Source organism: Typopeltis vanoorti, chromosome 21, assembly GCF_054136105.1.
Source record: "Typopeltis vanoorti isolate ZY-2024b chromosome 21, IOZ_Tvanoo_1.0, whole genome shotgun sequence".
Lineage (NCBI taxonomy): Eukaryota > Metazoa > Arthropoda > Arachnida > Uropygi > Thelyphonidae > Typopeltis > Typopeltis vanoorti.
The window spans coordinates 20305756-20333062 of record NC_143569.1 but is presented as its reverse complement, the minus strand read 5'-3'; the positions used below and the strand labels follow the sequence as shown (position 1 = coordinate 20333062).

General features: G+C 36.7%; 1 protein-coding gene across 5 annotated transcripts in view; it reads right to left on the bottom strand.

Moving 5' to 3' along the window:
- Positions 1-27307, bottom strand: part of LOC150094664 (NPC intracellular cholesterol transporter 1-like) — a 672338-nt gene that overhangs the window by 398925 nt on the left and 246106 nt on the right. For all 5 annotated transcript variants that reach the window (XM_090411086.1, XM_090411087.1, XM_090411088.1 and 2 more), the window contains exons 8-9: positions 26685-26884; positions 9439-9618 (exon numbers count right to left, since the gene is read on the bottom strand). In XM_090411086.1, the coding sequence (XP_090267212.1) occupies positions 9439-9618; positions 26685-26884 (380 nt within the window). The remainder of the gene's footprint in view (positions 1-9438; positions 9619-26684; positions 26885-27307) is intronic.

Here is a 27307-nt window from a genome sequence, read left to right as displayed (position 1 = left end):
GCACACCCATTCTCTCATTTTCTATACTCATACCACTCACTTCCCCATTCATATCCACTTCTTCAATCTGTAATTTCTTACTCTCCTGCTCTTCCACATCACTCCCCTCTCGATCTGATTCATTCTCTCAATTCACTTCTCTGCCTTCCAGCAGCAGTCTCTCCAAGCGACTCACACCATAACCACTCAAATGCTATCCATCGCTCCCTCACTTCGTCCCTCAAACTCATTCCACACATTAACAAACTGTACTCTCATCTCCTCACTCATTTCAGCCAGAATATCATTCATAATCCTTGCTCTCCACCTCATTTCACCACAATCATACCTAGGCATTTGTTGTATGAGGACTCAGATTCTTAATTAGAAGCAGTTTAAAGTGTCTCTTATTTAGCTCTGAAGATGAATTTCTGGGTTTTGATGAAGAAGATTAAAAGGGGGGTACTCTTTCCTAGTTAGATTAGGTATTTATTAAAAGTAGACCTACTTATTACTTTATATCTGAAATACTGTAAATTCATTTTATAACTTTCAGTGATAAAATATTTTTTGTTTTTTTTTTCCTAAAAAATGTGTACAAAAAAAGGGGGTGCGTCTTATATGCCGGCAAATATGGTAGTTGGTAAGAAAGCAAAGTTAAGTACAAGCAGCAATTAGCCAATCTGGCTAAGAAAATCCCATAAAATTCTTTCAATATTTAAATGGTAGAAAGAACCATTATGTAACAATGATATTAATTCATGAAAATACAAACTGATAACCACTGCACAGAATACAGATGAAATATTTAATAAACAATTTATCAAATTATTTTGCCTTCATAAGTGTGATATCACACAGACTTGAGTGAAGAAGGAGGGAGGGACTGTTAATGATTAAGAAGCAGTCACGTGAGGAATGAAATAAACATGATGTTACTAAAGCAATAGGATTCAATCACAAATTGCACATGTTACAAGGAAATTTCCTGATGAGGTTAGTGGTTGACATACTTATTTAGTAATAACTATAATGAGTCCCAAGGGAGTGGAAGAAGAGTCAAATTATTCCATGTCATGAAGAGAATCAGAAGATGAAGGCTTAAAATTACAGACCAATTTGTGTATCTGAATTTGTTGTTGTTGTTGAAGGTGTTAGTGATGTTGGTGAGAGATAAGCTCCAGAACAAACAAGATTCTCAGTATGGTTTAGTAAAAGGAACATTGTATGATATTTTAGCATCCATCTCATCCTATTCTGTACACCAATTTTCCATACAGCAGTCTTCCAAGTGACATTCATCGCCATCATCAATTTCATGATATGTATCCTCAAGGGATGTTCAGGATACCATGACAGCACTAGATGATTAAGTTAACATTATTATTAATCTCCTATCAGCAATTTTCCTCCAAATTAATCTACTACTTGCAAGCAATCCAAAGTTGTCATATCTACTTGCTAGTTATTTAACAGTATTGATTCACAACACGGAATGATAAGAAAATAAATATTTATTATGGAGTGAATGTGGCGATTGTGTTGAGTTATGCTAATAAACATATTTTTAAATTAAAGTGTGGCTTTTTGTCTCAAATTTTGCTGCAGTTGTGCTTCAGTTGGATACAAGTGTCCTTCAGTGGTATTACTGTTTGAAACTCTGTTGTATATATTGTGTTGTCACTGCTGTCAGTTTCACTACTTCAGCATCTAAAGATGGCACCCAACAAGAGACATGCATCAGCGGCTCGGAGGACTTCTATACGAAAGTCTGGCTCTGCATTGGATTTTTCGCAATGGATGCATTGTTTGAAACTGCTATATGTACGCGCCGAAGAATGCGAAGGATCTGTGGACTGTTTGGCTAAATGAGAAGAATGAAAATGTCGACGTATGTGAGAAGTGCCTGGATAGGCTGGGGCGATTAGGAATGGAAGCAGATGCCGGGACTGTAGCAGAAGAACTTCGGCAGGAGTTCATGAAAATGAAAAGTGACCTTCATCGTTTGCAAGAGGAATTGGAAGTGCTCAGTAAGGAGGTTCTGGAAATTAAAATTGAGTTAAATGTGCTGAATAGAGAAATTAGGACTATGGAGATTACTTTAGCTGAAGTAACTAGAACAGGATTAAGTATGGAAGAGTCTTTGGTGAAATAATGAATAGTATGGGAGTGATTGGGAGTCAACAAAATGAAAGCACAAGAGGTCAAGAAGAAACGAGATGTTGTGAGATGAGGGAGTAAGTAAAAGAGTGTTGAGTAATGAAACTGGGAGAGTCATGCTGAATAGCGTAGAAAATGAGGCCGTGAGTGACGCTTGTTTGGACTTGAATGAAGTTATGAGTGGTACAATATATAGTGATTCCATGATTAAGGGTATGGATAGTGGAATGCCTGGCTGGTGGAACAATAGAGATAGTGGCTTTAGCAATAAAGAGAGGGCATGATGCAGAAAATATGATAGTTATGATCGGTACAAATGACCTGAGCGTTAGTATAAATCGGGTAGCAAAAGATTTAAGAATGTGACCAATAGTATTAACATTGTTAGATATCATGAAGAAGAAAAGTGTCAAAGGGAGGATAGTATGTGTGCTGCCTCATTTTTACAATTATGAGTTAAGTAGATGAGCAATGATAATGAATGACATGATTGCAAGAATGTGCAAAAAAAAAGATGTCTGGAATTTGTTGATGTTTGAAGGCAAAAGACAGATGCAAAAGAAGGGTTGCATCTGAACATGGAAAGTCCTAAGTGACTGAAGCAACTGTTTTCTGAACAAGTTGAAGTAATTGGACAGGGAAACTAAAATTGAAAAGGTTGCAAATTGCGTGTAATGAAAATACATGTAAGAGGGAGAAAATTAAGCAGCGTTGCATATTTATTAATCCTTATTCGCAGAATAAATTGCAGAATAGTGGATAAAAATCAGCATGGGACTACTGAAATTAGTGACATGTATATCATTTCTAAAGCTGGTACAAGAACTAAAGGGAATCTGCAATTTGTGTATACTAATTCAAGAAGCATTCGAAACAAGAGGGAAGAATAGTGAAACATGGCTGTCAGCAGAAGATGTGGTTACCGGAATTGAATGTGATGGGTATAGTATTTTCAGGGAGGATAGAGAAGATAGAATGAGGGGATGAGCTGTTGATGATAGCTGATGAGTTACAGCCAGAGAAAGTAGTATATCAAGATGATAGACATGTGAACGATAGTTCATTTGAGGCGGTCTGATGTGAAATAGTGACCAACGCAACCGAATATAGAGTTGGTTGCTGCTATAGGCAAGGGGGTGATATTGAATTCATGCACCAGCTAATCAGTGCAATGAGTGCAGGGTTAGTGATTATTATGGAGGATTTTAATTATGGTGATATCAATTGGAAGGAGGAAATATCACGTGGCAAAAAGGAAATGGGATTCATACATCTTCTATGAGATAATTACTTGAAACAGCACATAACTGAAGGGACAAGTGGTGTGGAGTGTTGGACCTGGTCATTGGTTCAGAGGATACAGGCATAAGTAAGGTGTCCTCATTACCTCCAATTGGTGAAAGCGATAATGTGGTATTGACTTGGGAGGTTGCAAAATTTGTGGATTTCTCTCTTAAGAAGGGGTATATTCGAAGTGAGCTTACAGCCGTCCCATGGCAGAACATATTGCAAGGGAAAGATGTTAGCAGTGCATGGGATAAAATCAGCAGGTATCTGAGGAAGGCAATATTAGAATGTGTCCCCATGGTCAGGAAGACAAACAAGGTAGGGTTAGATGGATGAGTAGTAGTATTAAGCTTGATCTGAAAAAAAAGAAAATGTTATTGAGAATTTACAAGGAGAAAGGTGATCAGTAGTACACCCATGAGCAGTACAAGGCTCAAGCTAGGTTACCAGCATAGTAAGAAAAGCTAAATCAGATTATGAGAAGACCTCAGCCAAGGAGATCAAGAGTAATCCCAAAGATTTCTTTCGCTATGTGGCAAGTAAAATGAAGAATGCCTTTGGAAGGATAACTTTAGTGGGTGCTGATGGTATTCAGGTGACCAATTCATATGTAATAGTACAGTTACTGAGTGATCACTTTTCAAAAGTCTATCACCGAAGTGAGGCTATCTCTGTACCTGTAGCAATAACTAATGTGAGAATTGAAGTTAAGAAATCAGAGGTACTTACTATATTGCAAAATTTAAATGCAAACACTGCTATAGGTTTAGATGGAATATCAGCTTGGGTGTTGCATGAATGTGCAAAGGAATTGTCAACGCCTTTTACTTGGTTATTTAACTTAAGTTTGAACTCTGGTATGGTTCCTAGGGAGTGGAAGGAAGGCAAAGTAGTTCCTTTGCATAAAGGTGGCTCTAAAACTGCGGTGATTAATTACAGACCAATCACCATCTCGGGAGTGGTGGTAAAAGTATTAGAAAAGTTGGTTAAAGACAAAATTCAAGAATGGGTGGATCTGGATATGATACTCTATAGGGGCCAACATAGTTTTGTTAAAGGTCGATCCTGCCTTAGCAATTTATTATCTTTTTATAATAGAATGACATCTGAGTTGGACAAAGGAAATGGCTACACAGTGGTACTTCTGTATTTTGCTAAGGCTTTAGACAGGATACCCCATGAAATACTGTTGCGCAAATTGGAGCAGATGGGGATGAATACTAAACTGGTGATATGGATAGGAGAATGGCTCAGGGAGAGATACCAGAAGGTGGTGTATGGAGGAGCAGAATCCAGGATGAGGCAGGTGACCACTGGTTTGTGCCTTAGGGCTCTATGCTTGGGCCATTGTTGTTTAATTTGTACATAAATGATATAGGAAATGGTTTAAAGGGAGATAATCAGTTGTTTGCTGATGATGTAAAGTTGGGTTGCACAATAAAAATCCAGCTGATTGAGAGTTTTCAGGATGATTTAAATAAGCTGGCAAAATGAGTAAAAGGTAATGGATATCAGTTACATGTGAAAAAGCGTAAAGTTATGCATTTTGGGATTAAAAGATTACCAGCTGTGTACTAACATTGATGCAATGGTACTCCAAGAGATTGATGAGGCTAGGGAGTTAGGGGTGTTGGTGGATAGGGAGATGAAGTTCAGGGGACACATTGCTAAGGTGTCCAAGATTGCACATAGGATTACTTGGTTATTGAGGAACACACTAACATCCAAAAATAAAGAGATTATTATTCCCCTTTATAAGGCACTCATACTTCCACATTTGGATTACTGTGCTCAGGTCTGGTCACCTGGATTCCTTGGAGATGAGGAAGTTGTGGAGAGGGTTCAGAGGAGAGTGACTAAGTTGGTGAGTGATGTAAAAAATGCTCCCTACATTGATAGATTGAGAGCTCGTGGATTGCTGAGGTTCGCTGATAGGTGGAGGAGGGGATATGATAGAAACATTTAAATTATAAAAGGTTTTTATAAGATTGATGCAGGGGAAATGTTTCAGCTGTGTGATAGTGATGGAAGAACAAGAGGTTATCCCTGGAAATTAAGGAAAAGTGTGGTTAACAAGAGTGTGAGAAAGAGGCTTTTTCATCTGGAGGGTGGTGAATGATTGGAATGCATTGCCTGACTCAGTTGTGAGTTCTTCGTCTATAAATGAATTCAAGAAGAGATATGATAGATATTGTTTTGATAGCTTGGGTCTCCTGCGATGAATCTACTGACTCCACGGAGATACCCGTAATAATAATAATAATAATAATTAGTTGATATTTTGCTAGTATTATATCTAGCATCTTCAGAACACAAGAACACTTTGTCACAGCATACAAAACAACAACAATTTGGTATAACTGTGGGACTAATTTTAAAAAAAATGTAACAGTCAACAAAAGGAACTAAAGTCCTGATTGGTGCTATCAATTAATTAATTAATTGATAGATAGATAGATAGATAGATAGATAGATAGATAGATAGATAGAGAGAGAGAGAGAGAGAGAGAGAGAGAGAGAGAGAGAGAAAATAAGTTTCCTTAATTAGATCTTAAAATGACTGTCTCCAACGTTTTTTGCTAAAGTGATACAACCATACTTGTTGACATTTGGAGTTCAATATGTTTTCAAGCTGCTGCTAATTCCAAAAACAATCTTTCTGACTTACAATGACTTCTGTACAGCACTTTTGTTTTCTTCCATTTGATCCTATGTGAAGGGTATCCAAGGCATGGTTTGCTAGACCTAACTTGCTATAACGATAGTGCCAAATGTATTTTTTTATGCTTTTAAGGCAGATGTCAACAGACCTATCTGTCCATAGTAAGCCAGATCACAAGAACAGGGCACTTCATATACTACTAGATGTGATAAAGAAGATAGTATGTGCTTAGGTGAACAGATAAGAGTTGTCAATTTGATATATGGTTCAAATATGGTGCACAGGTGATATTTATTATGCACTCTAAATATCTTTTCAGATGTGCCTTGAATGTATGGGATGGTAACAGTTTTGAGTCTTGTGTAATAGGCAAATTCCTGGAAATCCCCTCCCTTGCCTCTCCAAGTACAGATCCTTTTCATGTTCCCATGATTTCTCAATTATTTATAGTAAGGTGAAAATCTAATCTTTGACAGTCTCTATTTTCCCTGCACCTGGCTTGTTTCTCTTCCAGAATCTTGCCTGGAACACTTAGTAGATAAATTCCTCTGAAATTATTACATTCAGCTTTATTCCTTTTTTTTTTTTATAGATGGAAACTATTAAAGCTCAACTCTAATCATCTGGAATCTGACCTTCTGAATTATGCAGTGTAGCCACTGCAAAACTTTTAAACCTCCATACTTCGGCATTTCTGGTTGAATATCAGAATCCAGTAATATTTTCACATTTTAAGTTTCTGATGGCTTTTTCTACCTCAAGTATTGATATGTACTCCTCTTTGCATTCCTCTTGAAAATTTTCTATTATAGTTCTGTCAGTACTTGTTTAATTTAACAGTCTTTCAAAGTAAGTACTCCAGACATCTAAGAAACCCTTATCTTCAGTTTTCAGGTCATCTTTGATTCCTTTGACAGTTCTCTTTACTCAATTTTCAGTTTTTTCAATCGTTTCCACAACATTTTGTCACCTTCCTGATATTTATTTTCTATATTCTCAAAGTCATCTTTTCCTGACTTTTGTTTGGCTACTTTTTACACACAGCTTAGCTCTCTTACATTCTTCTCTGTATTTTGTAGGGAATCTGTTGATTTATTTGCTAGGAACTTTTGGTGTGTGTTCTTGTTTTCCAGGACTGCTTCTTTAACTTCTTGCATCCACCATGGCATTCTTATTTTTCTATTCTTACAGACAATTTCACCACATATACTGCCCTAGCTGAATCAATCAATGTCCTCTTTAGAGTTTGCCACTGACACTCCAAGGTTTGGTTCTTGTTTTCAATCTGTTTCATTTTTAATTCAATAATGTTTATAGTCAAGTTTACAGTTTACCTTTAAAAGCTGCTCAACTTTAATTCTCTTTAAAACTTTCTTACATACTGATCTTCTCAATGAAATATCTATTTTTATCCTTCTTAGACCTCAGTAGTGGTCACTTATACTTTCAAATCTTCTGTACACTCTTGTATCCTGAACAATGATATAGTCAATGAGGTTTTTCTTATTTCTTGTTCCTTCTCTCCACCTTTTACACATCTTTATTTTGGAACATAGTTTTAGGAACTAATTCATGTCCTGAGCAGAAGTCCAGCAAATACTTACCATTATTATCATATTCCTACTCTGCTGTTTATATCTCCAACAAGGATCAGTTTTTTTCATTTTCTTTATGTCAAATGTTCTAATGACTTGAATTCTTCCATTTCTTCCTTAGAAGAACCTTCTTTGGACTGTAGACACCAATAAGTTTCATTGTCCACTTCCCCATTCTGAAGTCTGCCCATATCACTCGAACTGCCTTCCAATCAAGTTTATCTTCATATTTGGTGCTGAATGCTATTCCTTCCTTTCCATGATTATTGTGGCCTGAATATAACATTTTATACTTATTATTTAGTAAGATCTCACCTATTTTTGTCTTCTCTGTCTCAGTAACGGCAATTATTCGTACTTTTCCAATTCTTCTGCAAGTTTGATTTCCTTTCCATTAATATTACTTATATCGATGGTTCCTATTTTCTGTTCTTCTGACATTGGGTTTATTCTTCTTTTTCTAGATATTGTGTTGGAGCTTTTGTTCCAGTAGCTAACTTTTCACTATTTGCCCCGGTTCTCTGACAAAAACGGTGAAGCCTTTGTTTAAATGGGCAACTCCCAAGTTGGCATGGAATCTAATCATGTTGATGAGATTCCATTCCACAAATGCATATCATGGTACGTTTAACCCAATAGAGAGCACAATTTGGTCGGATAAGTCGCAAATTGCTAGCCCATCCTCATTCGTTCAGTATCTAGTAGATACCTACTAAAGGAGTACACCACATGAAATTGAGGATTGGACATTCCTCATTCCTGAAAAGCAATGTGGAGGCCTCTTCTCAGTTATTTGGCTTTGACTCTTAATATTCTCTCAAGTGACATTACGAAGTTAAAAAAAAATATAACATTTTTATCATATGATTTTTTTAAATCCAAGTGATATTATGAAGTTAGAAATATCATATGATAAAAATTATCATATCATTGCAAAATTATAAAATACCATATGTGTATGAGACACATTATCCAGCACATTTGTCAGATTTTTATAAAATGCAAGCAGATTACTAGAACAAACCATGTCTTTTACAAACTCATGCTGATCATCAGACAGAATTAGAGATAGTTGAAAGTTTTTCCACTTGGTTATACCATAAATTAAAGATACCAAGAATACTTGGTTTAATCCTCTATCCAAGTGTAAGCAAATAAAGTTTGTGCCTGAAGTATTTTCAGGATTGGGGAAACTCATATATAGAACATGACTGCAAGGATATGTGGATTTGCATTATGGAATACTAAGGCAAGTGATATGAAGTCATTAGATTCTTACGAGTTGCCCCGGTCCTGAAAATACTTCAGGCGCAAACTTTGTTTGCTTACACTTGGATAAAGGATTAAACCAAGTATATAATTTCTTGGTATCTTTAATTTACATCACATATTTTTTATACCTATTAATATTATATTATGCCTATTAATATCATATTATGGTATTAATTCCATCCTGCACTCTATTATGAGCCAATGCCTCCAATAGCTCTGTGACAACATACTCTATATCTGGAAACATATTTGTGCAGTGGTATTATTTCACACATTTAGTCTAATTAACACCGTATTCATGTACACTATCTATAACATATTTTATCAGTACATTTGTTAATAGCTTATCTTTATTCTGTTTCTCACTAAGTTATGCTCTAACAAGATTCTGTTGAAAATGTGTGAATTAAATATAGAGCTTGTAGACAGAAGTTTGGCAATATTCTGAGAAAAATTAAAAATGAATAAAAAATACACACTTACTCTGATTCCCAAGATATAGCAGCTTCATTCTTTTCTGGATCATTATAATTCCTTACTGGAATCACTATAATAAGTGCACGAGCACTGGAATAATTCTGATCATCAAAACCTCCGAGTATTACATCTAATGAATCTATTGGACCACCATATCGTGCAAAGCATTTTGCAGCAGTTGGAGCTCTGTTAAAAACATAACTGGATATTAACCCATCAAACTTACTCATCTTTAAAACAATATTAAACCTACAAAAAATTAGGCAGTTCAAGGATTAGATAGAAAGAAGACAAGTGATATATTTAAATGTGTGTAGACTATGGCGTAGACCAGTGTTTCCCAACCTGTGGTCCGTGGACCCGCAAGTAATTCAAAGGGGGTCTGCAGGATAGTTTATTTTCATTAAACTTTATCTTATCATGTTGCTCACACCTGGCCTAATTGATATGTTCATATTCTTCCGAATATCTCCATTTATAACAGTATTGCATTGTCATAATTGACACATTTAGTGTTGTAAAATTGTAATTTATTACTTTATATTTATGATATGTAAAATATAAAAAAATTTCCATTTTGGATTTTATGGGGGCTGCAGTGAATTAACATTCGCTACAGGGGGTCTGCAATATCAAAAAGGTTGGGAAACACTGGTGTAGACTATGCCAGCCTGGCTGGCTGAGTGGTTAGAGTATCTGCTCTCCAGCCAAAGGGCTGTGGGTTTGAATCCCGCCGTGGGTATGGATGCTTGTGATTGTCTGTGGAAATAGTAGTGATGGTGGTTGGCAGTAGATGGCGTTGGTGTAGTTATGGTCAGTAGGTGGGGGAAAAGTTGTAGAGTAGGTGCCCTCCCTCAATGAGTCTTTGGACTCCCTGGAGGTGTCAAATAATAACATTAATAATAAAAATGGTTTCTTAAACATTCTTCCTGGAAGTGGTCTGTTCCACAGATAATGAAGAAAAAGAATGAGTATTTAATGAACTTCAGTTTCTGCAAACTGATTCTGGTTATTATTATTATCAACTTGTTTTTATATCAATCCTGCCTGCCTATTACATATAGATACAATACGCATTAGAATGTGGGTAGGGTAAGGGTTTCACATGAGTTTCTGTTAATATTACTCTAAAAATGTAACTTTTTCAGACTTTTTCAGGCTTCCAATCAGCAGGATAGGCTTCACAGTTATTGAAACTCATCAGCTAACTACAGATTCACAAATACGTATGCCATAAGTGGATCCAATCACAAGGGATACATGTCAGAGAAAAGTTGGGTAATACTACAGGAGATTGCAAAGGCATTTGACACAATATTACATGGAAGGTTGTTACATAACACCCACTCTAACAAGAACTGCTCAGTTTTAGAAATCCCAAGAATTCTTAATAACCTGAATGTTGGTGGGATGCGGTCAGTAGGCGGGATGTCCTGATGGTATCCCACCTACTGAGTTAAACATTTGTGCTCCAGAACTAGTACCTATCCTGTATTCAATCTATCCTAATCAATTGGCAACTACCCACATGGAAAGAGAAAAAAAAATTAAAAATGGGCTAAAGCCAGCCCATTGCAAACAAAGGTGAAAATGTCAGACAATGAACTACTGTCAAGTTTCTCTCACTTATGTTCTCTCTAAAATATAGAGAAGGTCATCAATAACCTCTTGTACCACCTGGAAACTTACCAACTAATCAGTGGCCAGCAATGGATTCCTCCAGAGTCGATCTCCTAGCTTTCACCACCCACTTCTAGACTCAAACTATGGAAAAATTAACAGAAACTCATGTGGTTGCTCTTGATATTTCAAAAACATTTCATCAGGTTTAGCACAGGAGCCTACTAAGTAAACTGCTATCCAATGATCTGCCTTCCAGACTTTGCAACTGGATCACCAACTTCCTCACTTTCACTTACTACATGTCACAGTGGATGGTCTCCTCTCCTCAGATTTTCCCACCAGTGTAGGAGTACACCATAGTTCTCTATTAGTCACTCTCTTCCTCTACAAACGGACCAACAATGGCCCCATTACAGACCCCTCTGGCATGGCACTAGTTACTTTCCTCTTTCAGGATTAGTCACAGATCTAACTCACCACTCTATCATCCAACACCATCTGTTTCAATTTCTTTAACAGCTAGTCATAAGGCACCAAAAGCCTTTGCAAAATATAAGTATACCACTGTATATGCATCTCCCTTGTCCAAGACATTTGTCACCTATAATTTATACAATATTTATACAATAATTAAACACCTATAATCACCTGTAATCCAAGACATTTGTCACCTATAATACATAAGTAAGTTATTATTGTTATTGTACGGACACCTCCTGGAATCCGAAGACGCATCGGGGGAGACCCAAACAATTCACACAATCTATTATACCTCTCCTTGAACACACCAACAGGTAAAGCACTCACAACTAACTCTGGCAACCCATTCCACTCATTCACAACTCTCCAAGCAAAAATTCTAGTACTCACACCCTACTAACCACACCTTTCTTCAACCTCCAGAGATGACTCCTTGTATTGGCCCCTCCAGCCAAGTGCTGAAACATTTTTCTTGCATCAATCCTATAAACCATTCCTTATATTTCGCTGATTTTCAACAGGCAAATGAGTTGGCTAAATCCTGGGCCAGTTTATATGTGGGACTATCTATGCTATAGACTATGGGGTGTAGGGGGATATTACATTTGTGGATTTTTGTTAATCCATAAATACGGGGTGGTTTAACCACCTTTACCAGCCATTATGGATCAAATACGCATCATCATATGCTTCGTATCCATCATATACTTCAATGTAATATCAATGGCATTACAATTTTAATATGCACTTCGTATCCATGGTAACCTGAACGTATATATACATCTTGGCTGGTAGCATGGTTAACATGAATTGGTTTTATTTTCCTGATGATTTCTTTGGGCCATGATGTCACTTTTTTTTCAGTAATTTTAAGCCTTTTTTCTTTTGAGACATCGTAGGGTCTCAATGTATAATTTGATACATGGAACTGTCATATAGGAGATCTTGCATTTTTCTGTTATACTCTTCTTGATTCATGATAACTGTTGCATTTCCTTTATTGGCTTTCGTAATAATAATATTTTTATTATTATATAACTTTTTAGGGCAGTTATTTGATTACGTGGCATTTTGCTTTTTGGACGCTTAACCTTGTTTAGAAGTTCCATGTATCAAATTATACGTCGAGACCCTACGATGTCTCAAAAGAAAAAAGTCCGAAAATTACTGAAAAAAGTGACATCGTGGCCCAAAGAAATCATCAGGAAAATAAAACCAATTCGTGTTAAACCACCCCGTGTTTATGGATTACCAAAAATCCACAAAACTAATATCCCCCTATGCCCCATAGTCGATAGCATAGATAGTCCCACATATACACTGGCCCGGCATTTAGCCAAGTCGCTTGCCCCCCCCCTTACTGGCAACTCCTCTACTTTTGTAAAAAATTCAGTCCATTTCAAAACACTGGTTAAAAATCTTATCCTAAAAAATTCAGACATAATGGTTAGTTTTTTGATGTCACCTCTTTATTTACCAATGTACCACTTAGACACTCTTGATTTAAACAAGTCTAAATTTCCCCCTGATATTTTTGAATTATTTAAATTTACCATGAATGCAGGTTACTTTACATGGGGAGGTGAATTCTACAAACAGATTAATGGTACTGCTATGGGTTCCCCCCCCTCTCCCCCCTTTAGAAAATGTTTACATGAAACACTTTGAAAACAAAGTACTTACAAAAGCCACATACAAGCCACAAGTGTAGTTACGCTATAGATGATGTGTTTGCCAACTGGCCCCATGGACAAAACACTTTGGATGCATTTGTCACCTACCTAAATAGCCAACACCTCAAAGTCCACTTCACAGTAGAAAAAGAATCAAACAACGGTTTACCATTTCTTGACACATTAGTCACCCACCTTTCAGATGGATCACTATCTTTTTCTATTTACAGAAAGACTACACACACAGGAAGATACCTACATAAACAATCACATCATCATCCAGTCCAACAGTATGGCATTTGAAAAACACTTAGAGCCATTTGTTCTAATGATACAGCTCTGACCACAGAACTCCAATATCTGTGCCATACGTTCTTAGCCAACAGCTAAGAACGTATGGCATTCTTAGAAAATAGATAAAATACAAAATAAATAAAAAAGATAAAATACTACATAGGCCCATTAATCTGCCCTCTCTTATTACACAAGAATACAATATGACCATTTCCATTCCCTATATCAGAGGTACATCAGAAAAGATAGCCAAAGTATTGATGAAACATGGCCTTCGCACCACTTTCAAACGTCATGTCAAGCTGGCAACTCTGCTCTGCTCGCCTAAGGATAAACTTCACCCTTTAACACACCCAGGAGTGTACGAAGTTCCTTATGACTGTGACTTGGCCTATTATGGGCAAACAGGAAGATCAGTTAACATCCACCTGGAAGAACATGAAAGATACATTTGCTTCTATTACTATGGCAAGTCGGGATGGGCAGACCATGCTTTGGACACTCCTTCATACAGGATTAGATGGAGGGAAAACGAATGTGCTATTTAGAAGTCGTTATAGATCTCAAAGATTATTTTTTGAGTCAGCAATGGCTTTGAAGAATTCTCCCAACCTCAACAAATATGGTTACATTAATTTGCCAAAAATTTGGGAGACGGTTATCCTAAAAAACTCCTGCATAGCTGTTTTTTTTTTTTTTTTGTTAGAGGGTGCCAAAAATAGGAGTTTAGATCTTTTGTCCTTTGCAATTTTATTGTTTCACTCACTCACTGTCACGTGTACAAGTGTGCTGTGCTCTGATGATGCTGAGTTGAAAATCAGCGAAATATAAGTTAATAAAACATCTCTTTGATAAATTGTGTGATGTTGTTAATACCGTGAAAAATTGTCATAAATAACCATCAATACTATCTTCATCGGAAACATTCCACAAATCATTCACTATCTTCAGAGGTCACTCACCTCTGAATCTTCTCCAACACTTCCTCATCCCCAAGAGACCAGACTTGAGAATACTAATCCAGAGTGTCAAGTTCATGTGTTCTTCAATAGCCAAGTAAACTTTTGAGGTTACCTTAGCAACATATCCTCTAAATTTTAACTATCCGTCTATCTACCACCCCAACCCTAAATCTCTAGCTTCAATTATTTCCTGGAGTACAATAATAAATTTAGTTTAATCCTTTATCCAAGTGTGAGCAAAAAAAGTTTGTGCCTGAAAGTATCTTCAGGACTGGAGCAAGGTGGTACAACACCAGGCAACTCGTTGCAAAGGTGGAGCAAGCTCACAACACTCCTATCTCAGTATCTCCCATAATGCAAAACACATCTTGCGGATATGCATAATGTTATGCATTAAGGGGAGGGCCATTACCCAGACTAGTTTCGAGCTTTATTGAGGTCTCCTCAGTGGAAGCCAGGCCTGAGCTCGAAAGTTCATAAAAGTTTATGAGCATTCTTCTCCTTCGTTTTCGACAATTAAGAAATAGGCTGCTGAGTTTAAACGTGGCCATACCAGCCTTCATCAGCTCACAGCAGATCAAAAACGCACTTGCAAGAAAATCTCTGAACAGTGCTTGGAGCATGTCCTGAAGATACTTTCAGGTGCAAACTTTGTTTGCTCACACTTAGATAAAGGATTAAACTAAATTTATTATAGTCTAACCAAATGAAAAATAAACTTTCAACATCTTTCTCTACATCCAGGGTAATTTAGTAAAAAGGTGGCACACCGTTTGGCAACTCCTATAGGTAGAGATGACCTTGTAAATGCTTCTGCCTGGTATCTCCACTGGGGCCTGGCTCCCACTGAGGAGACCTCAATAAAGGTCAAAACTAGTCTGGGTAGTGGCCCTTCCGTTAATGCATAACATTATACATATCTGCAAGGAGATGTGTTTTGCATTATGGGGGATACTGAGATAGGAGTGTTGTGAGTTTGCTCCACCTTTGCAATGAGTTGCTTGGTGTTCTACCACCTTACCCCAGTCCTGAAGATACTTTCAGGTGCAAACTTTGTTTGCTCACACTTGGATAAAGGATTAAACTAAATTTATTATAGTCTAACCAAGTGAAAAATAAACTTTCAATATCTTCCTGGAGTAGAGTTCATCAATGTGATACACAGCTTGTAATCTACATATACCAAAATGCATAACTTTACATTTCTCCAGATTAAACTGACACCCATTAGCTTTTGCCCATGTTGACAGCCTATTTAAATCATCCTGCTAGCTCTCCACATCATCTTGATTATTTCTTCTTCTTTTAACCCTTTTTATAGCCACTTCTGGCATAGGTGTCTCCCAACTCTCTCCATCTGTTTCTATCCTGAACTTGTTGGTGCCAAAGAATTCAAATTGTTTTTCTTATATCATCTGGCCAACTTTTCAGGATAGATGTGTCCTGCCTATTTCCATTTCTTTTGAAGTATGTTTTCTCCAATACCTAAAAATTTTGTTTTAGGTCTCATTGGTTGATAGGAAAAAAAGAGGGGATGTGATAAAACATTTAAGCTGCTTAAAGGGTTTTTATAGGATTGATGCAGGGCAAATGTTTCAGCACTTGGCTAGAGGGACAAGAACAAGGGATCATCCATGGAAGTTGAAGAAAGGTGTGATTAGTAGGGATGTGAGGACTAGATTTTTTACTTGGAGACTTGTGAATGAGTGGAATGGGCTGCCAGAGTCAGTTGTGAGCGCTGTCTAATAATGGGTTCGCAGATAGGTATGATATTTTGTGTGGATAGAGTGGGTCTTCTGTGATGAGTCTTCAGACTCATTATGGATAATAATAATAACATGTATAACTGATTTATTCAGCTGAGAGACAAATTTTTTTAAATAAATTAAAAGACTATAAGCTGCGAGATAAAAATAGAAACACTACTTTAATTAAGTAAACTGCACAACTAGTTTTGTCTTCTTAGAAGACTTTTTTGGGTACATAACATGAAGGAACTATTAACAGACATTGTGAAAGAAAAAAATCTATACATTAAAGCATTAATATATTAACGTTCGAAGCTATTCTGCGTGTCTCATCATTGCTGGGCGTGCACATGTGTTCAACATCTTGGGAACGGCAAAGTTGTATAGCAGCACAATGACAGTCTGAGAGATTATAGCTGAGGTTAGTATTGAGATGTACTAGATTGAGGGTGATTTTTTAGATTCTACAATTCTTCTTTCATCATAGCATTGAAAGATATTTTCTGATTTGTCCCATATGACTGGATGAATTATAGAGTTTTCATCGTTAGCATCAGCAGAATTCAGGACATGGTTCAACAAAGCACTTGCTCTGGTTTCACATGTGATGTCTCTTTTATGTTCCTCTCAACGTAATTCAATGGATTTTTCCATCTGGCCAAAATAAGGCCAGATGGAAAAATCCATTGAATTAGTTGAAAAATACATTGAAAAATCCATATTGGTGCAGTTGCACCAATTACGATAAATGATGAGATATTTCAGGTTGTTATGTTTTTGCTTGGGCATGCTGAACAAGGAATGGAGTTTAAGTAGGGGAGTGAAAGAAGTCTGGATGTTATATTTTTTAAGAATTTTGGCTAATTTTGGTGAAATAGAATTGATATATGATAGGGATATGTAGACTTTTTTTCACTATTTCTATCTTCAATATGGCGAGGAGGTGAATTAAATAGCAGATTATTAACTATTTTGAATAACCATTTTGCAAAAAGGTTGTTAGAAGAAATTGGAGTTCTTTGTTAATATCTTCTTCTTCACAGAGGAGTGAGAGAGCACATTTGCCTAGCATTGAAATAATGTCATAGAAATAATGATATGTGCTTTGCATTATGGGATACTAAGGCAAGTGATGTGAAGTCATTAGCCTCTATATACGAGTTGTCCTGTCCTGAAGGACAACTTCAGGCACAAATTTTGTTTGTTTACACTTGGATACCCAAAAATATAATTTCTTGGCATCTTTAATTTATGTGGATGATGTATAAGGATGATGTCTGTTATGAAAATCATAAGGAGCAGGCCAGAGGAGTCACAACTGCTGTATGGGAAGGCAAGTCTGAGTATGCCCAAAAAAAAGATAGCCCAAAGAATTCTATCAATATATTGCAAGTAAAAGAAAGAAAGAATATGAAAGAATAACTCTACTGAATGTAGATGGTGTGAGGGTAACAGATGCAGAAGAGGTTATTCAACTAATAAGTGCAGTTTTTGCTAAGAGCTGTCAACCTGATGTATACAAAATTGTTCTCCACTGCTACCTTTTCACTGGATGAAGAAACTCAGGTGTATGAGGAGAAGGCATCAGAGTTGTTGCACAAACGGTATAGGAATTCAGCAACAGGCACTAATGGGATATCAACATGGGTACTGATATCCAATTAGCCCTGTAATGTTAAGTTGAATTGGTTATTCCTTTAACCAGGCTATATAATTTCAATCTCAGAAGATGGAAGATTCTACTGGAGTGGAAAGAATGTGTAGTAATTGCATAAGGGTGGTGCAAAGACTGATGTATCCAACTATTGACCAATCAGTATCTAAGGAGTGGTAGTGAAGATTTTGGAAAAGTTGGTTAGGGCTCTCGCATTTTGAATTGGGTTGATAGAGAATCTATACTTTACAATGAACAGCATAGGTTTACAAAAGGAAGGGCATGCTTTAGCAACTTGCTCCAATTCTATAATAATGTTACTACTGAACTAAACAAGGGTAATGGATACATCATGTTACTTTTAGATTTTGCTAAGGCTTTTGACAGAATACAGCATGAAAGACTGTTGCATGAATTGGAGAATATGGGTTTGGATAATAAAATATTAGCGTTGATAACAGTATCACTGACTGATACTGTTATCAAAAAGTGGTATACATGGAATGTGAATCTGTAAAATATAAGGTAACCAGTGGTGTAGCAAAGATCAGTCCTTGGTCCACTGTTATTCAATTTGTACATTAATGATATTGGGAAGGATCTGACATGCAACATACAGCTATTTGCTGATGTTGATTATTTGCTGATGATGCAAAGTAGGTAGGGTAATCAGGAATGCTGTTGATATGCAGTGTTTACAGAATGATTTGAATAGGCTGGAATCGTGGCCATGAGAAAATGGATGTCAGCAAATGTAAAGTCATGCACTTTGGTGTGATCACATATCCAATGTCATATTATAATATAACATTGGATATGTAATATATGGTGGGCTAGAAGAAATTGATGAGGCTAGGGATCTTGGAGTATTAGTACAAGGGTAAGTTGAAGTTCAGAGATTATTTAGCAAAAATTGCAAATACAACTCAAAGATAATTGCAATGTTGAAGTAAACTCTGACATAAAGATAAGTATGTCATACTGCCTCCTTACATGGCCCTGATAAGATCTTATCTGGACCATTGCATGCAGGTCTGGTCTCATGGTTTCCGTTGTGACACTGATACAGTGGAGAGATTGCAAAATTGATATTAGGATTGTGGAATACTGATTATGAAAATAGATTGAGAATTTGTACACAACAGATGCTACTAAACAGGAAAAAGAGGGATAAAGAGAAAGTCTCAATCATATGATATGATTGAGACTTACAAACTTCTGAAAGGGTTATAAAGGATTTCAGTTGAGAGAATTTTTAATTTTATGGAAGGTAGAGAAAGGTTGCAAGGGAAGCCTTTGAAGTTGAAATGAATGCTGCAAAGATGCAGATGAGGGCTATATGTTTCTCCCATAGAGTGGTGATGATTGGAATAGATTGCCATTGCATGTGGTGTGTGTGTATGTGTGTGCGTGCGCGTGCGCACAAGGAGTGTGAATGAATTCGAGAAAAAGTATGACATCTCGTGTGAATAGCAGGTTGCCTCCCTCGATAGTCCCTGACTCCCTGGAGGTCTCTCTTAATAATAATAATAATTACAATAACGTGACGGCTTCATTGAACAAAAGGGATGGATACAGAGTGGCATACTTCGATTTTGCAAAGGTTTTTAATAGATTACTGCATGATAAGTTAATAATCAAACTAAAGGGGAATGTGTTGGCCCGAAAATGCAGAAACAAAGAAAGAAGAATGAGAGTGAAAGTGAGAAGAGGGGGTCAAGAGTTAGAAAGTTAGAAAGATTGAATGATAGAGAGAATGTGATGCGAGATTCAGAAGTTGAATTGGATTGGATGAGGTAAGAGATGAAATGGATGCAGAATGAAATTAAGAAAATTCGGGCAAAAACTATTAAAACTAATCATGATGGCACGAAAGATGAGCCATCTTTCATTAACGAAGTTAACGAAAGATCATCCAGCACACCATTATTAAAGGTGTGCTGGATGATAGGATGCACAAGGTAGGTTTTCCAGGTGGTAAAATAAGTAGAGTGATTGAGGCATTGATATGAAGTGGGAGCAAGCAAAAAAGTTAATAGTTTTAATAGGTACGAATGATTTGACAGAGGACAAAGAGCATGTCAGAATGGATATCACTATTCTCTTTTATCCTTCTAAGCAGGAGACTGCTTAGAAGGATAAAAGAGAATAGTGTGACAGGAAGGGTAGTCAGCGTGTTTCCTAGGTATTACTGTGGTGAACACTGTTAATGCCAAGTTATTTTACACCCTAGGTAAAGTTTACAAGTGCACTCGTTATTTCATAAACTAAAATGTTTCTAATTGACATTAAACAAAATAAAATTCTCTTTCAGGTTAAATTAATAGGTAAATTAATAGGGCTTTTTTTATTTTCTTTTTTAATTAATTTGAAAATTCTCTGTTATAATTCATTTACAAAAAACTAAGTCATAAAATACCAAAATGTAATATTTTAAAATGTTAATGTTTTAAAATATTCATCTTAACTGAATTTTAAATAGCGGTAAGTTCAAATGATTTAGGTAAGGAACAAAAAAGAACCAAGAGTTAAATAGTAAAATAGTGTGATGTGTGAAGGATAAGTAAAAATAATTGATACCTAAATCATATAATCACTATTTAATTTTGATATTTTAGTAAAGAATGAATAAAGCATAACTTGAAGTAACTCTTAGTAAGGGAATACCATGAGTAGACATATAAATACAAAATTAATGATGGAAAATCTCATATAAAAAGATTTTTTTTTTTTTTTTGACATTAAACAAAATAAATTACCAAATAAATTACAAAATAAATAAATAATAAACAAAATAAATAAATAAAATAAAAATAAAAGAAATAATAACTTTTTAAATGAGATTTTCTGTCATTAATTTTGTATTTATAGCTTGACGTTTTGCGCTCCTTCATGGCTTGGGCCCTAGGCGGTTGCCTAGTTTGCCTAAATGGTAGTGCCGGCACTGGTGGTGAAATGAGGAGGAGAGCAAGGATTATAAATGATATGCAGGATGAAATGTGTGAGGAGACGGGAGTACAGTTTGTTAGTGTGTGGAATGAGTTTGAGGGACGAAGTGAGCTGCATGGGAGTGATGGACTGCATTTGAGTGGTTATGGTGTGAGTCGCTTGGAGAGACTGCTGCTGGAAGGTAGAGAAGTGAGTACAGAGAATGAATCAGATCAAGCAGGAAGTGATGTGGAAGAGCAGGAGAGATTGAAGAGGTAGTTATGAATGGGGAAGTGAGTAGTATGAGTATAGAAAATGAGTGCAAAAGGAGCAGGGAAACAGGGAGACTAGGGGTGGATAGCATGAGAAAGGTGGATGCTCCAAGAGGAGGTGAGAGCATATGTAGACAGGAAAGAAATGGGATGCCCTGAGATCAGGGGCAAACAGTTGGAATTGAAGGGGGTTCTAAAATGAAGAAACAGAAACGGGAATGGCCCCAGTTGAGGATGGAGAGATCACATCGAGTGAGTGGTGTCAGTGGAACTAGCTGTAGATTCAGAAATGAGCTGTTGTGTTCATATACAAATGCTAGAAGTATATGATACAAGGTAGATTAAATGGTTGCACTAATTGCATCTGTTTACCCAAAGATTGTAGGAATAAGTGAGACATGGTTGGAAGAGGATGACATCCTGACAGGAATAGAGATGGAATGGTATGATGTGTTTTGTGAGGATAGAAGGGGTACAAAGGGGAGGATGATATTGATGATAGAGAAAGAGTTATGTCCAATGCAGGAGGAAAATAGTGCCAGTGGTTTTGAGGCAGTATGGTGTGAAATAGAGGTGAATGGAATCAAATACTTATAGGGATGTTGTTATAGACAAGGTAATGTAAATGGTTTTGATAACGGAATGTATAATCAAACTGGCCAAGCAAATAAAAAAAGGGTGATCATTATGGGTGATTTTAATTACGGCAATATAGACTGGAATGATGAGATAGCAACTGGAAGTAAAGAAAATGAGTTTCTTGAGTTTTTGAGGGATAACTACCTCAGACATAATAAATTTATGTTTAATCCTTTATCCAAGTGTGAGCAAACAAAGTTTGCACCTGAAAATATCTTCAGAACTGGGATAGGGTAGTACAACACCAGGCAACTCGGAGCAAAGGTGGACCAAGCTAACACATCACTGCTATCTCAGTATCTCCCATAATGCAAAACACATCTCCTTGTGGATATGTATAATGTTATGCATTAACGGAAGGTCCACTACCCAGACTAGTTTTCAACGTTTATTGGGGTCTCTTCAATGGGAGCAGCCAGAAGTGGAGATACCAGGTAGAAGCAATAGCGAGGTCATCTTTACCTATAGGAGTTGCCAAATGGTGTGCCACCTTTCAATGAAGATATTTTCAGGCGCAAACTTTGTTTGCTCACACTTGGATAAAGGATTAAATTAAATTTATTATAGTCTAACCAAGTAAAAAATAAACCATCTACATCTTTCTCTAAATCCAGAGTAATTTAATAAAAAGGTGGCACAACATTTGGCAACTCCTATAGGTAAAGATGACCTCGCCATTGCTTCTGCCTGGTATCTCAACCTCTGGGCCTGGCTCCCACTGAAGAGACCTCAATAAAAGTTGAAGCTAGTCTGGGTAGTGGCCCTTTGCTTAATGCATAACATTATACATATCCGCAAGGAGATGTGTTTTCCATTATGGGCGATACTGAGATAGCAGTGATGTTACCTTGGTCCACCTTTGCTACGAGTTGCCCAGTGTTGTACTACCTTACCCCAGTCCTGAAGATATTTTCAGGTGCAAACTTTGTTTGCTCACACTTGGATAAAGGATTAAACTAAATTTATTATAGTCTAACCAAGTGAAATATAAACCTTCAACTACCTAAGACAGTATGTAACAGAGGGCACATGAGGACTGAGGGTCTTGGATTTCGTCATCTCATCAGACGATGTAATTATAAATGAGGTGTCAAATCATCCACCAATTGGTGAGTAACCATGAGGAGATTACCTGAGGTGTTGCCAGCAGTGTGAGGAACTCTGTGAGAAAAGGGTATATGTGGAACTACAAGGGGCGGGGGGTGATTATGAAGAGCTCAAGAGACAGCTTGCAGGTGTGGCATGGAATGACCAGTTAACTGGAAAAGAGATCAATGCAGCTTGGGAGATTTTCAAAAACAATCTAGTAGATGCAATGTCTAAATGTATTCCAAGGGTGAGAAGGTTAAATAAGGTAGGTATGAGAGGGATGAATAAAGAGACAAGCATGCGATACAGAGAAAAGGGGCAATGTGGAGGCAGCATAAGAGAAGTGGAAATAACCAATTCCACAAGGTCTATAAAGACCAGGCAAGAAGGGTGACTTGGTTGGTGAGGATAGCTAAAGAGAGGTATGAATGTAAGTTAGCTAAGGAAGCCAAAAGGAATCCTAAGGAGCTCTTTCAATATGTAGCCAGCAAAAGAAAGAATGATTATGGAAGGATGACATTTATTGGAGAAAATGGTATAAAGACAGCTGTTGTAGAATGTGTGGGAGATACTTAATGAACAGTTCATAACGGTCTTTCAATCTTGAGAATGTGACTTCATGGAGAGATTGAGAGCAGTCGATGATGGGGAGGAGAGACTGACTGTAAGCGAGCAAGAGCTGTATGGGGAGTTGAGTAAACTAGATGTTAATAAGGCTGTGGGACTAGATAATATATCACCATGTATTCTGAAAGAATGTGCCAGGGAGTTGACACCTGCCTTGACATATTTTTTTAATATGAGTCTTGCACTCAGTCACAATCTTTATTATGAAGTGTCACAATCTTGCCCTCCTTCCACAAGTGGAAGGAGGGCAAGATTGTGACACTTCATAAAGGAGGTGATCGAACTCAAGCATCAAACTATAGGCCTATCTGTGTGTCAGGTGTTGTGGTTAAGTTGCTGGAGAAGCTTGTGAGAACTAGGATCCAGAGTTAGGTTGACAACAATTGTATTATCTTTGATGGACAGCATGGATTTGCTAAAGGGAGGTCATGTTTTAGTAATCTACCTGCTTATTACAATAAAGTGACTGCTTTCTTGGACAGAGGAGAAGGATACACACAGTAATTATACTTAGATTTTGCAAAGGCTTTTGATAGAGTATCTCATGATAAACTGATAGTCAAACTAGAGCAGATGGGGTTGAATATTAGATTAGTGCATTGGATTGCAGACTGGCTATCTGATAGGCATCAACAAGTTGTGTATGGTGGAGCGATATCCAGGAAAAGAAAAGTCACTAGTGGAGTGCCTCAAGGGTCTGTTTTAGGGCCATTACTGTTTAACTTGTATATTAATGATATTTGTGAAGATATGGATGTAGATATTCAGTTGTTTGCAGATGATGCAAAGTTGGGACAAACCATGGTCTTACAGACTTGAATAAATGGAAATTGGGATGTGAGTTCAATGTTACAAAATGTAAGGTTTTAAAATTTGGAAAACAAAGATGGGATGCAGAATTTATGCTTGCTGAGGATATATTGTTGGAGGTGGAGGAAATAAAAGATCTGGGGGTGATAGTGGATAAGGATCTAAAATTTAGGAGACACGTCGCCAAAATTGTGAAGACAACACAAAGGCTTCTGGGAATGATGCAGGGGACACTGATGTGTAGAAGTAGGGAGATTCTTGTTCCATTGCATAAGGCTTTAATTAGGCCACACATGGACTATTTTGACAAGATTTGGTCACCTGGTTTTCAGAAGGATGAAGACATGCTAGAAAGGGTCCAAAGACGACTGACTAAGGTAGTTTTTGACCTCTGGAATGTCGAGTATGAGGAAAGATTGAGAAGATGTAATTTGCAGAGTCTGGTGGACAGGAGGAAGAGGGGAGATATGATAGAGACCTACAAGTTGGTAAGGGGTTGTTATAGGATCAAAGCTGGAGAGGTTCTGCAGAAAATAGTGGGAGATCAGGATAGAACCAGAGGTCATCCCTGGAAACTCTATAAAGAGGGTGTGAGTAGGGGAGTTAGAAGCAGGTTTTTTTGTGTAGAGTTGTAAATGATTGGAACGCCTTGCCTGAGAGTGTGGTGTCTGCAAATAGTTTGAGTGTTTAAGATATGGTATGATGAGCTGTGTGCAATAAAAAGACCTCCCAGATGAGTCTTTGACTCCATGAGGTCTTGGGGTAGTAATAATAATAATAATAGTAATAATTATAAAAGTTTTTTTTTTTTTAAGTGGTCTAGCTGCTCACTGATGAAGCCTCAAAAAAGGCTGAAACCGGTCTGGGTAGTGACCGCCCTCCATAATGTAATAACAGCATACATTTCCTAGGAAATGTGTTTTTACATTATGGAAAATACCTAAGAATAGCGATCTGAACTTCTTCCTCCACCTTTGCAACGAGTTGCCCAGTATTGTACTACGTACTAGGATCACTTGTATTTGCTAACGCTAGTGTTCGCCGATACTTTATAGTTTACTATATTCGGCAAGAAACTCTCTGATTCCAATCTTTGAGTTTCTTATTCGGTTTTAAAACTATGTGGGATCTAATATCCCCTTAATTTAAGTATAAAAGTATGTTTTCAAGAAATAAGAAAAATTTGTTCTATGCAGGTAGAGTTAGTTAATGAAGTTATTAGGAACAGAGGAGCAAATATAAATTATTAAGTAAAGTTGGAGTTTAATTTTTATACTTATTTTCTCGTGAAATTAAAATTTTTCTTTAAAATGTGAGTATTTGGATTAATTTATTTGCTACTATACTATAAATTCAATTTTCCAAGAAATTATATTCTTGATTTAAAGCTTCATCCAAGTGTAAGCAAACAGTGTTTGGAAGTTAGTAAGAAAGAAGGTCAATAATGAATGCAGAAAATGGACATGTGATGGCATGACACATCCGATTGCTTTGTGTATAACATGTCTTCTACAACATCCCTGTAACTGTCACATTTAACAGACCTTCAAAAATTGATAATAACAACTCACATTACCTTCTAAGTTGTTTTTCAATATCCTTTAAGATATTATCAAAAAAAGTATCTTTCATAAGTGCAAATTTAGGGACTATTAAAAATGTATACTTTATTTAAAGGAGAAAAAAAGTCATAACTAAAGAAGGTTCAGTAATAACAATGAAATTTATTAGTGGCTAAAATTTAAAACTTATACCTACCAGTTTCACACACACCTACAAAGAACTGGTGATGTCATCAGAATTTGCTTCTGAATTAAGTTCTTTTCTACAGGTATTTTCATGGATGCTACTCCACCAAACTTTCAGCTTTAAACCAAATTCTGATCATTCTCCTTCACTCCATCTCTTCTTCGGAAAGATTTTCTCTATGTTACTTTCCATGAACTATACCTTCCAGCTATTTAAGAATTTCTTCTTTGATACTGACCTTGCCCATAAATAGCGTTGTTGCATTGTAGATTATGTGACTCTCATGTGTAGCTCATATATTAGAAAAAAAAAAGATTAAAGCAATCACTTCACATCCAAAAAAGACTTTAATCAAACATATTTTAATTTGCATTTCTGTTTCTTCCACTTATGATAAATTTTATTTTCCTGTTCTTTTACTTCTATTATTCTATTTACAAACAAAGATGCCTTTCTTATAACTGACTTGCTTTCCTCTTCCACATCTCCTCTGTACCACACTAAGAGAGCCTAAAAATCTTGATCTAGTCACTTCTCTACATTAGAGGATATACTGAGATCTTCTCCCAGTAATTCAGCAATTATGTTAGCTAAAAGCAAAAGTTTAGTGTGAAAGCAGAACTAGGGACAACTTAAATTAAGCTTAAAGTTATACACATGCAAAATTCTGTATTTCTGTTCAACATCTTCAAAGTAAAACTTACCTTGAACAATTTTTAAAATGACTCAGATAGTTATCGTGCTCCAACTTAGTTTGATTATTCTGATAAAATTCAAAAATACTCTGTATTGCACACTCTGAAATTAATGGAGAAAGAGGAGCTAAGCAAATGTCTTTCAGTGTAATGGTTTTGTTTTTACTTTGTACAACAAGTGATTCAACTTTCTCAAGCAGATGGAAAACCTATAAATAATGAATAAAAGCTGCATTTAGTTGTACAATTAGTATTTTATGATTCTGCACATAAATAAAAAAAAATTAATGGAAGTGTTGAACAAATTAGCCCACCTGGCACAAAATGTACTATAAGTTTGCAAATAACCTTTCATGGGTGGAAGCAACATAAAAAAATAAATAAATATTATTATTATTATTATTCAGGCCTCCATGGAGTCAAAAGACTCATCGTGGAAGGTCCTTCCTAAGAAACACAAAGTCTATCAAGACTCATCGAGGGGGAGGTCCCCCGCCTAAGAAACACAAAGTCTATCATACCACTCCTTGAACTCATTGACCGTTCTTGCTTTCACCACTCCATCAGGCAATGCATTCCATGGTTCAACCACCCTCCATGCAAAGAAACCACTCCTCACCCTCTTGCAAACA